Genomic DNA, 14,420 nt, shown 5'->3' with positions numbered 1-14,420 from the left:
GGAGTCAACATGGGCCGGCATCCCTGTGGAACGCTTTCGACACATTGTAGAATCCATGACCTGATGAATTGAGGATGTTCTGAGGACAAAGGTTTTTTTGCAATATTTCTTGCCCAAAGACAAAGTAAGCTTTAGTAATTGCACTTTTAGCAGCTTCAATGCCACGAGGAGAAAATCTATACCATCTTAGAAGTCTGTGATTGCTCTCAGAGAGAGAGAGATGATTCTGAGGTTGTTTTGTTTGTTTATGACTGTACTGTGTGGGCGGACGGTTTAGGTCTGTAGCGCTCTCGGCCATGTGATTTGCCCTAGAGTGCTTTAACTGATGTTGTTCCGCTCTCTGTGTGTAACTCTACAGAGAGAGAGAGACTGCATTGTGATCATCCCATCTGAGATTCCTCTTCTAACCTCTCTTCATCCCCCGTCCTATGGAGCTCCTCTGTTCTCCAGCCTCAGCTCTGGCTTCTTCCCTTCTCTCTGTTTCTGTTTCCCTCCAATCCGGTTTCCCAGGCTGAGACTTGGCCACTCTTCCTCCATTTTAGTCACAATCCACTCCCATGATCTTACCCACTCACCCTAGTTCACCATTATGTGTTATTCTCTGGTGTACAATAGCCACATAGTGCTGAGACGTTTTTACTTAGCGTTTTTTTGGGTTAGCAGGGGTGCAACTCAATATTATGAAGGTATTCTTAAAGTTTTTTATCAGGTTGGTAATATAAAAATGAAACACATTGAAATATACAGTACCAGTCAAAAGTTTGTGCACACCTACTCATTCCAGGGTTTTTCTTCATTTTTACTATTTTCTACATTGTATAATAATACTGAAGACATCAAAACTATGAAATAACACATATGGAATCATGTAGTAAAGCATTAAACAAATACAAATATATGTTATATTTAGCCACCCTTTGCCTTGATTACAGCTTTGCACACTCTTGGCATTCTCTCAACCAGCTTCATGAGGTAGTCACCTGGAATGCATTTCAATTAACAGGTGTGCCTTGTTAAAAGTTAATTTCTGGAATTGATTTCCTTCTTAGTGCGTTTGAGACAATCTGTTGTGTTGTGACAAGGTATGGGTGGTATACAGAAGATCCTATTTGATAAAAGCAGAAGTGCGTCCTGTACGCTGAATTCGAAACATCTCGTTAACGATCAGTCTTAACCCTGTCACCGACTGCGCTCTTGTCATTGGTAGTTTCCCCACTGATAATCTGTCATGTCTCAGCTGTGCGTTGCCAATGGGTATAGCTAAATCCATACTAATCTACACTGACGGCACAGCAGCGGTCCCTAACATAAATGGCGGCCTGATCCCCACTGCTATTAGATAACACGTTTCACTTAATGACAGACCTGCATTCCAGCGGGTGTACCAGTGACCGTCTGACTCTGCCAGGACAGCCTGCTGGTTAGAACACTATTGATGCTTGCTGAATACAAGCTGTCCACTTAAGCTTGCTGCCAAGTGCTTTTCCTGAAATCTTTAGTGTGAAAATCACCATATTGTATCTCGCTATTTACTTAGCCTTTTAATTCATTATAATGACAGATGTAACAAGAAGTCATTGAATAATGGTGTGCTGTTTGCTTTTGTAATTGTTTTTTTGAAATACCTCATGTCAAACCACATCACATTTTTCAACTGGTTTCTCCACCCCACCATACCTTTCTGAGTGCCGTGATTGAATGATCAGAGTGACTAAGTCAAGTAAATCACGTCCCTGATTGTGGTAGACTGAATTCCCTGAGTTGTGGTCCCACAGCCATTGTAGTAGCTGAGATTACCCTCTCATCTCTGCTCTACGTGTTTTAAAGACTGACTGCCTGTACAAATACTGAAACCCTTTGAACACAGCCTATGTGGCATCGATATGAGTCAGAAACAGTTATTCTAGTGTCAGAATTGACTACAAAGTGTAAGTTGGATCATTTAGGTCATAAAGTCAGTCTGGTCTAAAACGGAGTTTAGACCATCCATGGGTAATTGAAGGTTGGGTTTTGATTTGACAATGTCCATTTGCCACTAACATGGGGTGAACAGCTGCGGTGAATGCTCTCTATAGCATAGACAGTGCGACAGATCTGCTCAGCAGCTCCGACTGTTTACATAAGACAACACGTTGCATATTCTTTTACTTGAGAAATACTGCACCAAACATCCTCGGCAAAAACATTTCTTTTTTAAATTACAGACTTTGTGAGTTATCTTAGATTCATTCAAGGGATTTGAGGATGTGAAATAGGCTTCCGCGACTACAGTGTCTCATGGGAGACAAACATCATTAACCAAATGCGGAACCGGTGAGGAAACTGACTGAAATCTCGTTTTTCTATTGAGCAACAAAAAAACACATGCCAATCAACGTCTTCAGTGCCTCTTTAAAGGCTAAGTATGTGTTCATCACAGACCCAATCAATAACCTGTGTTTTCTCTCGCTCTGCTCTGGTCCATTGCCTGGCACTAGCCTGTGCTTACACACACTTACTTACACACGCACACGCATGCACACAAGCAGAGATTGACAGACCAATCAGAGGGCCTGTTACCCACAGCACGGATTCCAGACTAGCCCCAGGCAGGCTTCAATGGCATATGTCACTAGCACAGATGAGGGGCATTTCAGAGCACAGTCATTTCACTCCTGAAATAGTCAGGGAGCATGAGTGAATGACATTAGATAATGTCATATAAAGCGTTAGAGTAAATGGTGGCTGGGGGGGCAGTAAAATGGACACGTTATCGAGTGTGTAATCGTGGCAGCGTTTGTGGGCCTAAAATAGGTGGTAACAGCAGCAATACAGGCTGAGCCGTTATGAGGTTATGATAATATAACAAATATCACAAAGCTCTATCTGAGATGCTAGTACACACCACTAAGATGACATAACCTAATGCTGAGGCCATACAGTCTAATGTGACTCTCCTCTGGCTGTGTCCTTGAGACTGGATGGCCGTTCATTTGTCAAGATATCTGATAGTGTATATCTGCATCCGAAATGGCACTCTATTCCCTATATAGTGCACTACTTTTGACCAGGGCCCACAGGGCCTTTTTTGGCCTATCAGACCCAGACACTCACGGTGCTGTAGCAGCAGGGACAAATGCTTGCATGTGAGATGCCTGGAGATGCTCCTTTCATGGTGCATAAGTCTGAGGGCTTATTGTCTCTGCTATGTGCAGGAACACTAGTTGGTTTTGTTTCGGCAGTGATAAACCTCTGCTTCTGAATCAGCTGGTAATCTCAACAATGGACTGGCTGTGTTTGGCCTCAAATAAACCAGTCCACAGAACAACAAGTTAACTGAAAACATCAACACATCAACAGAGCTGCGGATGACAATATACTCACATTTTTAAGAAAAACCAACCAGTCAGTTAATGCCAGTTATTTGTCACCAGGTGAAAAAAAACAATTTCATGGAAAAAGTGTGGAACGGTATTTTCGTGAATGGAAAATCCTAATGCTTTGAAGTTGGAGATTAGTATTCTATTTGCAACAAGTCTAATTCCCTAGAAAATGGAAGGAATTCAACAGTTTTTACTGGTCTCAGTTTTGGAGTTGGAATAATGCTTTTTTTTCTTGTATCCTGACTAGTGTTGCAAAGGGGGTTATATTACTGAAAACGTTCTAAGTTTACCAGTAAACTACCAGAATTTTGTTATCTTTCAAGGATTGTATGTGATCTATTACAAGACCCTTTAGGGTACTTTTTGGTACTACCCTTGGTGTTTAATACGAGGGTTTCAGCATCAAACATTTTGTATTTTACTGTCAATATGTACTTGTTGTCAATGTTTCGATGTCAAACTGTTGGGAGTTGTGAAAAAAGTAAATATTGGAAGAGTGGCAGAGTATAATTGAAAATAATGCCATTAGATGCTTTTTCATTAATTAGGCTATTTTCTCTTGAGCCATTTGGTCAATCTATTAGAAACTCATAGACAAGATGGACACAGTAATAATAAATGAATACTATATATGAATACATTTTAAGGGATAGAATGGTACAGTGTGAACCTGAACCGGTACAGAGTAAACCTGCTATCTCTTTTACAAGTAGTGGAATCTTTATTTTTAGAGTGTTCTGCCCTGCGGTAAACCCAGGCAAAGTGTGCCTAGTGTTTTGGTTTTTGAACAAAGAGGTCTGAATAGTGTCTTGGGGAGTGGGGTGGAGGAGCAGCTGCTTGCTCACTTTGGCATGAGATGATTAAAGTCGGGAGGCTTTTATCTGTCCCTCTCCCAGGACTCACACATGGCTGCTCATTTAAGAGGCCTGATGCTGGTCTAAAAGGTCTGATTGTCCCTGGATCCCCATGCAGTATCTCTTCAGTCTCTCCTCCCCTCGTTAGGGAGCTGGACTGGGCCACACTCTGCTCTTACCGCTCAGGTACCCTGGGCCCTGGATCCCCATGCAGTATCTCTTCAGTCTCTCCTCTCCTGCGTAGGGAGCTGGACTGGGCCACACTCTGCTCTTACCGCTCAGGTACCCTGGGCCCTGGATCCCCATGCAGTATCTCTTCAGTCTCTCCTCTCCTCCGTAGGGAGCTGGACTGGGCCACACTCTGCTCTTACCGCTCAGGTACCCTGGGCCCTGGATCCCCATGCAGTATCTCTTCAGTCTCTCCTCTCCTCCGTAGGGAGCTGGACTGGGCCACACTCTGCTCTTACCGCTCAGGTACCCTGGGCCCTGGATCCCCATCTAGAATCTCTTCAGTCTCTCCTCTCCTCCGTAGGGTGCTGGACTGGGCCACATTACTTTTACCGCTCAGGTACCTTGGGCCCTGGATCCCCATGCAGTATCTCTTCAGTCTCTCCTCTCCTCCGTAGGGAGCAGGTCTGGGCCACACTCTGCTCTTACCGCTCAGGTACCCTGGGCCCTGGAGCTCCATGTACACGCAGATCTGATTAAGGCATGCAGGGTTAGAGAGAACAGAACTTTTTAGTAGTGAATTCTCTGTGGTGTTCAGCATGTACAGTAGTTATATAATGGATGGAGAATGGAGTCTAAGAATGATATGCTGTAGATTTTAAATAATACAATAACGCAATTTGTATTTTGTAAGTAATATAATTTTGACAGTTATTTTCTGCTTGTAGATTAAGCCATTTTGATGCATACAGTACATCCATATGTTTGAAGAGTAAAAATGACGGAGCTTATGAAGGTCGTACTATCTATACTGAGGGCCAGACAGCCTTAGGGACCGGTGTATATGGAGGAATTTGGGGAAGGGTCATGCATTTTCAATGTCAGTCCGGGTGAGGGTTTACTTTTATTTTTTTTTATTTAGTCCAGGGGAGGGTTATGTAATGTGTAATGAATGAAATGTCAATATTTTAGTTGCTCATTATATCTCCAGGTTGCCCGATGCCCCCTCATCTTTTTCTACTGTGGTGTGGTTCACTGCAGGTGCAATGCAGTCTGGACCAAACACAGGAGAAGAACCAGAGGCAAGCCGTTTTGGGCCTATAGATTGTTAGACTGCGAGCATTTGATGAAATGCACGCAATATCATAACTTTATATCTCTGAAACATTTTGTGAGTAGCAACGAATTGATGAGCGCAACTGGTGCAGATTAGGACAGACCGGGCCTAGCTACCGCACTGCTCGTGTGTGTTTCTCAACACCAGTAGGCCTATATCTTATGAGACTCTTCAGCATTAGTACATTTCTACGTGGGAATATCTACAGTACAGTAAGAGGTTTCAGACATGATTTACATGAGTGAGTCATTTCCCCACTTACAGTTCTTGCTGCTCCCTCTAGTCCCCGTGCCTAACATGATCAGACTACCGAAACCTTAACACTGCAGCACGACCAAGTCCTACCACCCCCCAATCCTCCTAAAACACAGAAATGTCCTTATCGTGGAATTCAGTCAATGTCTACATGGTAAATGAATGCCATGCACAGTCCTACTAATTTAGATTTAAATGTTACATGCAACAATGACAAGTTGTGCCAAAAGCACATTGGGAATCAATGTAACGCATGACCAGTATGAGAACAGATGGGAGGTAGGGAAGCAGGGGAAGGCAGGGGGTGTGGGGAGGCTGCTCTTCTGCTCTCTCACTAGTGTTGCTCCCTGCTGGCTGGCTGTGAGGACGCAGACTGAGGCTGAGGTGAGAGGAAAAGCAGGGCAGTTGATTCCTGTAGCTTTGGGTGATTATCATCAGAGCATTTGAACAAACGTCAGGCTCCTCCTAACCCAGGGATTAGAGAGAGAGAGAGAGAGAGAGAGGCTGGGGTCTAGAACCTCATATACACATTTAAACCTTCAGCCTGTCTGCGTTTTCCAACACTTCCTATACATGCTACACAGCCAAAGTCAATCTCCACCAGTCCATACTAACACAGAGTCAACAGGAGGAGGAGGGCACCACTGGAGCAACAGGTATGTGGAGTTTAATTATTATTATTATTATTTCTTTATTATTTGTTGACAGTCATTTTTTCTCTGCTAACATAGACTGATTGATGGCTTTTGTGATTTGATGATGGAGCTTGTTTAGATTTTTAGTACTGTACCAAATCTGTCTTCAGATTGTTTGCAGTATTGGGAGTTGAAAGCTATACTAATTCTGTAAAACCTTTTTTTGATTCACTACACTGCACGGCATCCCTTCTTAAGACATTGAATACGTCTGGAATGTTTGAATTAGACTGTTATTCCTGGTATTTCTCTGGACATTAAAAAGCTCACATGATTGATCTGTAATATTGGAAAGAAACTTGAAGATGATGTATTGTTTTGTTGAATAGTCATGACTGGTTCCAGCTATCTGTCATGTCGTAAGACGACGGTGGCAAAGGATATCATTACTACTTAACGCGGATCCAGGTTCAGTTTTGAGATCCACAGGCATCATTGGCATAGGGTTGGATGTTTCTGACTGGTCTTGGATCTGTGACAACGGGCAGCCTCTCCCCGCTTGGCTCGAAGGGATATGTAGTGATTTTGCCAACACAGCCAGATATGTGCACAGTCTTGTACCCTCAACCTTTTTGAAACTAACATATCGTATTTCTTTATTAAATCTGACTTTAATACAGAAATCTCACGATTTAATTGACACAAGAGAAAACTAGAGAAAATAGCAACTCTAAAGAGCACCAATGGCTACAATGAATGGCTAAATGAGTTCCGGACAAGAAGGGAACTCTGTCCCCTCCTCACCACTTTATTGCCGTATCAGTAAAATAAACTTTGCCTCTTGAGATTACTGTGAATCATTCTTGGTCAGCCACACTGATGGGGGTGGGGGGGTCCGTCAAATAAACAGCAGTTGAATGGTGCCCCCTCTACTCTACCCTGATGTAGGTCACAGATAAAAGATGAATGGCTTTACATTAAGTTTCATAGTCGGAGTGACTGTGACAAGCAGCATTTGGAAAGAAAACTTAGGAGAGACTGCACATACTATGAACAAAACTGAATGTATGGGCATTTCTGTCATATTGAAGTTTATGCTGCTTTTGGGTGGTGATACAATTATTCAATATGTGGCATCATAGACTCATGAAGTCATAGACTATTTACACTGCACAAAAATATAAATGCAACTTGCAACAAAGATATGATTGAGTTACAGTTCAAATAAGGAAATCAGTCAATTGAAATATATGAATTAGGCCCTAATGGATTTCATATGACTGGGAATACAGAGGTATCTATTGGACACAGATACCTTTAAAAAAAAACAGTGGCGTGGATCATAAAACCAGTCAGTATCTGGTGTGACCACCATTTGCCTCATGCAGCATGACACATCTCCTTCGCATAGAGTTGATCAGGCTGTTGATTGTGGCCTGTTGAGTATTTTCCCACTCCTTTTCAATGGCTGTGTGAAGTTGCTGGATATTGGCGGGAACTGGAACACGGTGTCGTACACGTCAATCCAGAGCATCCCAAACATGCTCAATAGGTGACATGTCTGGTTTGTATGCAGGCCATGGAAGAAATGGGACATTTTCAGCCTCAGGAATTGTGTACAGATCCTTGTGACATGGGGCTGTGAATTATCATGCTTAACATGAGGTGATGGCGGCGGATGAATGCCAGGACAAGGGGCCTCAGGATCTCGTCAAATTGAAATCGATAAAATGCAATTGTGTTCATTGTCCGCAGCTTACGCCTGCCCATACCATAACCCCACCGCCACCATGGGGCACGCTGTTCGCAACGTTGACATTAGCAAACCGCACGTCCACATGACGCAATAAACATTGTCTGCCACCTGCCCGTTACAGATGAAATCAGGATTCATCCCTGAAGAGCACACTTCTCCAGTGTGCCAGTGGCCATCGAAGGTGAACATTTGCCCACTGAATTCGGTTACGACGCCGAACTGCAGTCAGGTTAAGGCCCTGGTGAGGACGATGAGCATGCTGATGAGCTTCCCTGAGACGGTTTCTGACAGTTTGTGCAAAATTCTTTGGTTGTGCAAACTCACAGTTTCATCAGCTGTCCAGGTGGCTGTTCTCAGACGATCCCGCTGGTGAAGAAGCCAGATGTGGAGGTCCTGGGCTGTGGTTTTGTGGCCAGTTGGACGTACTGCCAAATTCTCTAAAACTACTTTGGAGGCAGCTTATGGTAGAGAAATTAGCATTCAATTCTCTGTTCTCTGCACATTTTAGAATGTTGTTTTAGAATGGAACATTTTATTTCAGCTCATGAAACACTTTACATGTTGCATTTATATTTTTGTTCAGTATACTTTAATGGAGACATTGGACTCAAACAGCATTTGTGTCAGTGTTAATAAATTATAATATTAATCACTGGGAAATGTCCATAACTCTAATGATTAAAGGAAGTGATTAAGCCTAGGCATTTGTGATGATGAAAAAAGCCATGCACATCCTTCAGTGTGTTGGCTTGGCTCTGTGTGACCGCAGTCCCATTGAGGTGCTGATTATAAGAGGATTTCTTTCTTTTGATAATGTAATCGAATCAAAAGTGCCCATAGAGTCACGCAATGTGAAGCCATGCCCCTCCATGCCCCATCCTTGAGTGGAAAAGTCCCAAGGTCCGACCAAACTCTGATGTCACCCCATTCAAGTTGAAATTTAAAATGGTTAGGGGTTAGGGTTTCAGGGTTAGGGTAGGGGTTGGGGTTTATGGTTATAGGGTAGGGTTTAGGTTATGATGTCTCAAGGATCCCGGATAGCACTAACCCTCCCTTAAAGATGCACTATTTACGACCTTTTCCTGTTGAAAAAAATGTACCGTTTTGAGGAAAATAGTGTTTCAAGGAGTAGGCCATTCAAGGAGTTGGTCTGATGATGCACTCCCCCTGCTTGAGGATCAATATAGGAGCAGTCAAAGGCACTGCATCTCGGTGCTAGAGGCGTCACTACAGACAACCTGGTTCGGATCCAGGCTGTATCACAACCGGCCATGATTGGGAGTCCCATAGGGTGGCGCACACTTGGCCCAGCGTTGTCCGGGTTTGGCCGGTGTAGACCGTCATTGTAAATAAAAATGTGTTCTTAACTGACTTGCCTTGAGAAATAAAGGTTAAATAAGCAAATCAGGAAAGGCCCACCCCCAACTTGTGCATGTATGTCATGAAGATACCTGGACCACCTATTGAGATGTGCCTTTTGTTAAGTAAATCAGGTGATAAATACATTAAAAAAAACATTTGTCACATACACTGGATAGGTGCAGTGAAATGTGTTGTTTTACAGGGTCAGCCATAGTAGTTCTGCGCCCCTGGAGCAAATTAGGTGCTAGTTAAGTGCTCAATGGGAAATCAACAGATTTTTTCACCTTGTCAGCTCAGGTATTTGATCCACCAACCTTTCAGTTACTAACCCAACACGCTAACTGCTAGGCTACCTGCTCCCCTGAGGCAAATTAGCTAAAAAATAGACTGGAGTAGGACTTTCAAGGTTTCTAAATGTTATTGCTGTGCAGTGTCCTGTCTGGACAGAGTTATGTAAAGCCATGTTGACTACACCTCAGCAGCTCAACCTCAAGGCTCTACCTGGAAGTGATCAATATCTGAACCACAGGACACATTTCACCTGTGGGATGATGGGAGGTCAGATAATACATTTGGATTAGTTATGAGAGCATTTGTCTTACTACTGTGTTCCATTCTGGGTGGGATGGAAATCAGTCAATGTTCACTACTGATATCATAGAGCCGAGACAAATGCCATGCAAGACCGTTATGAGGAAAGATTTGCTTATACACTCGGCATCTGCTGTAATCATGTCAAACCTATTGAAACTTTGTCTGATAGAAACAAATAACTCATGACAGCAACTTGTTGTAAGCAACCTATTATTCTTCAGCAGAAAGTCTGATAAAACTAATACATCACAGCAGTTTGTATGCACAATTTATTTCACTCATCCCTTCAATTCACATTCCTATAGTGTATTTGTATTTATCAGGGATCCCCATTAGCTGCTGCCAAGGCAACATCTACTCTTCCTGGGGTTCAAACACGTTAAAACCCTTACATTACATGTAAAACAAAAGATGAAACAGTACATCATATAACATTGTTCCATCACTACAAATATACAATACAAAATGTACAATACAACAATGTAAAAATATCACCATACAACAATATTACAGTGTATGCACATGTGTGTCTCTTCACAGTCCTCACTAGTAGGAAGCGCCTAGTATACATGCCTTCTGAATATGTTGAAAGACTGTGCATTGTTCCACTGCTATGATGAGACATAGGGTGTGACATTTCAGCTAAACAGAGGTTGAGAAGGCAAGCCAGCCTGTTTGAATAGATGACAGTACTTTACATTAGGAAATGGGAGAAACTGTTTCTGGACTGAAGGAACTGAAGGAAAGCATCAAAGGTTTACATGAGTGAATATGCAGAGGGGGACTGGGTGGTTTGTTTGATTTATAGCCCCCAGATATTTGAATGGATGCTTATGGTACACAGTCTTATATAATGAGAAGAGAGAGAAAACAGAGAAACATAAATGGAGAGAGAGAGAGAGAGAGAGAGAGAGAGAAAGAAAGCGTCACGAGAGATGTTGTGAAAGAGGGGGAGAGAGAGAGAGAGAGAGAGAGAGAGAGAGAGAAAGAAAGCGTCACGAGAGAGATGTTGTGAAAGAGAGAGATCTATGGTTAAAGTGCTTTAGTGAAAGTGTTTTATGATGCATTAGGTTGTTCATATGGACTGAGCTTCTCTCTCTGTCCCAGACATGTCAGGCATGGACAAAATGGACCGAGGTTTCTTCCGGAAGGTAGACGTGCCAGACCAAGCTCATTACATCGTGGCCTGCTTCGTTGTGGTGATCGGAGCAGTGGGGGTCGTTGGGAATGCCCTGGTGATGTACGCCTTCTTCAGGTAGGCCACAGTACCTAAGGGAAGAAGTATTTGGAGAAGAGAGGGCAAGTGTTTCTAGGGTGGGTGCCAGTCTGTTTATTCTCTCTTGCAGAATGGCACTGAGGTTGATCTGTTTCTGTTTTTTTACCCTGAAAACCTGATATTGTTTGATTCACCGAAGTAATTTCTAGGTGTTTACAGAAGAGATTTTTCCATGCAGGGTATTTAAAGAGGACATTTGGATTTCTGAAGGTCTTTGAGAGATTTGAGAACAGGCATGCCTCACATTTCAACTACATCTCCTATTTAATCTTTCCTGGATTTTCACACCCTTTGGTTTAAGCTTTGTGATTTGTCCTCATCTGCCTGTTCTTTACAGAATCCGATCCTTTAAAATTCCTAAAAACTGTTCATGTTCAGGTCTTCGGTAATGGAGTAGTCACTATTCATAAATCATTATCCCTGGTTCATCATTGGCCAGCTGAGAGAAAGTGAACCTCAAAGGTTGCAGCAGGATGATGTGTTTGATTTAACAATGTGATCTTGAGCGTCATGTGTTTTGACATGGTACTGTTCTGACACTAAGACTTATTTCCGACGGTGCTGGAAGCGACAGAGCGAGGCTTGCTAATGCTGGGTGACAGAAAGAAGTCACACATTGTCCGGCTGGCTGGTCTGGTGCGGTGGTGACACACAACTGATTTACTTTTAGTTCACGTTGAACAACAAACTGGAGCTCTCAGATATAGAAATAATGAATGGCATGCCAAGCAAACAGCTGTCTATTTTACATGTAATTAACAACAAGAAGAAAAACTAATTACAGGAGTTAGGTGGCTGGGTTTTTCAACTGTTGAGATCTCGAGGGCCACCGTGTATTTTGGTTGTTATCCCTACTCTCAAATCATGAAGTGCTTCATAGTTGGAGAGAAGACATTCCTCTAGACACTGTGACCCTTCATAGACCCCCTTCATGGAAGGCATTAGTGAAATCTGCTGTACGTATTGTACCATTCAGTAAAAGTAGCGAAGGTGCAGGAAGATTAGAGACCACAGTGAAGAAAGTTTCTGCACTCTTAGATAAAATGCTAATTCCAGTCATTTCATGTGCTTAGCTTTCGGTCATAGCAGACCTTTGACAAAGCTAACATAGTAGCTAGGTCTACTACTGCTTTCATCGAAAACAATGCACACTCAATTACTGATATCTGTATCTGATCTAAGAGCACAGAGACATTTTCTCTTCCACTAAGGTATGGCATACCTATGATGTTTAATTAGGTATTATCATATGCACAGGCTACACACATCTAATTGTTTAAACATGTGTGATCCAATTTGTTTTGTTCACAGTTCTACAGCAATATCCCATTCTTGCATGTGATTGATTTCTACCTGAGCCGAGAGCTTGGATTTTATTTAATTTAGTATCCCCATTAGCATCATTGGCGACAGCTAGTCTTTCTGGGGTCTGACACATGATGAAAAAATGCTTTAAATGTTAATATTTTTTAAATGTATGTAAATTGTAGACATTCCAAATGTATACTGTATACAATGCATTTGGAAAGTATTCAGACCCCTTGACTTTATCCACATTTTATTACACTACAGCCTCTAAAATGAATTAAATGTTGTTTTCACCTCATCAATCTACGCACAATACCCCATAATGACAAAGCAGGTTTCCATATAAGATCTCTGTACTTTGCCCTGTTTATCTTTGCCTCGATCCTGACTAGTCCCCCAGTCCCTGCCGCTGAAAAACATCCGAACAGCATGATGCTGTCACCACCATGCTTCAACACAGGGATGGTGTCAGGTTTCCTCCAGACGTGACGCTTGGCATTCGGGCCAAAGAGTTCAATCTTGGTTTCATCAGACCAGAGAATCTTGTTTCTCAGTCTTAAAGTACTTTAGGTGCATTTTGGCAAACTCCAAGTGGGCTGTCATGTGCCTTTTACTGAGGAGTGGCTTCCGTCTGGCCACTCTACCATAAAGACCTGATTGATGGAGTGCTGCAGAGATGGTAGAACGTCTGGAAGGTTCTCCCATCTCCAAAGAGGAACGCTGGAGCTCTGTCAGAGTGAACATCGGGTTCTTGGTCACCTCCGTGAACAAGGCCCTTCTCCACTGATTGTTCAGTTTGGCCAGGCAGCCAGCTCTAGGAAGAGTATTGGTGGTTCCAAACTTCTTCCATTTTAAGAATGGCAGACATTTTTTGGTAACCTGATCTGTGCCTCGACACAATCCTGCCTCGGAGCTCTACGGACAATTCCTATGACCTCATGTCTTGGTTTTTTGCTCTGACATGCACTGTCAACTGTCGGACATTATATAGACAGGTGTGTGCCTTTCCAAATCATGTCCAATCAATTGTGTTTACCACAGGTGGACTCCAATCAAGTTGTAGAAACATCTCATGGGTGATTAATGGAAACCGGATGCCCCTGAGCTCAATTGAGTCTCATTGCCTAGGGTCTGAATAATTATGTAAATAAGGTATTTCTGTTTTTATTTTTATATATATAACCTGTTCTCGCTTTGTCATTATGGGGTATTGCATGTAGATTGATGGGGAATTTGTTAATTTAATCTATTTTAGAATAAGGCTATAACGTAACAAAATGTGGAAAATGGAAGGGGTCTGAATACGTTCCGAAAGTACTGTATATACAGTGCCTTCGGAAAGTATTCTGACCCCTTGACTTTTTCTACATTTTGTTACTTGACAGCCTTATTCTAAAATTGATTAAAACATTTTTCCCCCTCATCAATCTACACACAATACCCCATAACGACAAAGCAAAAACAGGTTTTTAGAAATGTTTGCTAAAAAAGCGTATTTTCGATGGTGCTCGAAGCAGCAGAGCGAGGCTTGCTCATGCTGGGTAACAGACAGATTTTTAAAAAATATATTTGCAAAAATGTCTAAAATTTGTTTTCGCTTTGTCATTATGGGGTATTGTGTGTAGATTGCTGAGATTTTTAAATCTATTTTGGAATAAGGCTGTAACGTAACAACATTTGGAAAAAGTCAAGGGGTCTGAATACTTTCCGAAGGTACTGTATTTAACAAATTC

The 14,420-nt window shown here is 42.4% G+C and overlaps 1 protein-coding gene across 1 annotated transcript in view; it reads left to right on the top strand.

Moving 5' to 3' along the window:
- The first annotated feature begins 6,350 nt into the window (after window positions 1-6,350).
- LOC139421919 (melanopsin-B-like) overlaps window positions 6,351-14,420 on the top strand; it is a 29,782-nt gene continuing 21,712 nt past the window's right edge. The window contains exons 1-2 of the mRNA XM_071173055.1: window positions 6,351-6,412; window positions 11,211-11,358. Of these exons, the coding sequence (XP_071029156.1) occupies window positions 11,213-11,358 (146 nt within the window). The 5' untranslated portion in view covers window positions 6,351-6,412; window positions 11,211-11,212. The remainder of the gene's footprint in view (window positions 6,413-11,210; window positions 11,359-14,420) is intronic.

This window comes from Oncorhynchus clarkii, chromosome 12 (assembly GCF_045791955.1).
Source record: "Oncorhynchus clarkii lewisi isolate Uvic-CL-2024 chromosome 12, UVic_Ocla_1.0, whole genome shotgun sequence".
NCBI lineage: Eukaryota > Metazoa > Chordata > Actinopteri > Salmoniformes > Salmonidae > Oncorhynchus > Oncorhynchus clarkii.
The sequence above is the reverse complement of the archived record's forward strand: the minus strand, read 5'-3'. Positions and strand labels throughout refer to the sequence as shown.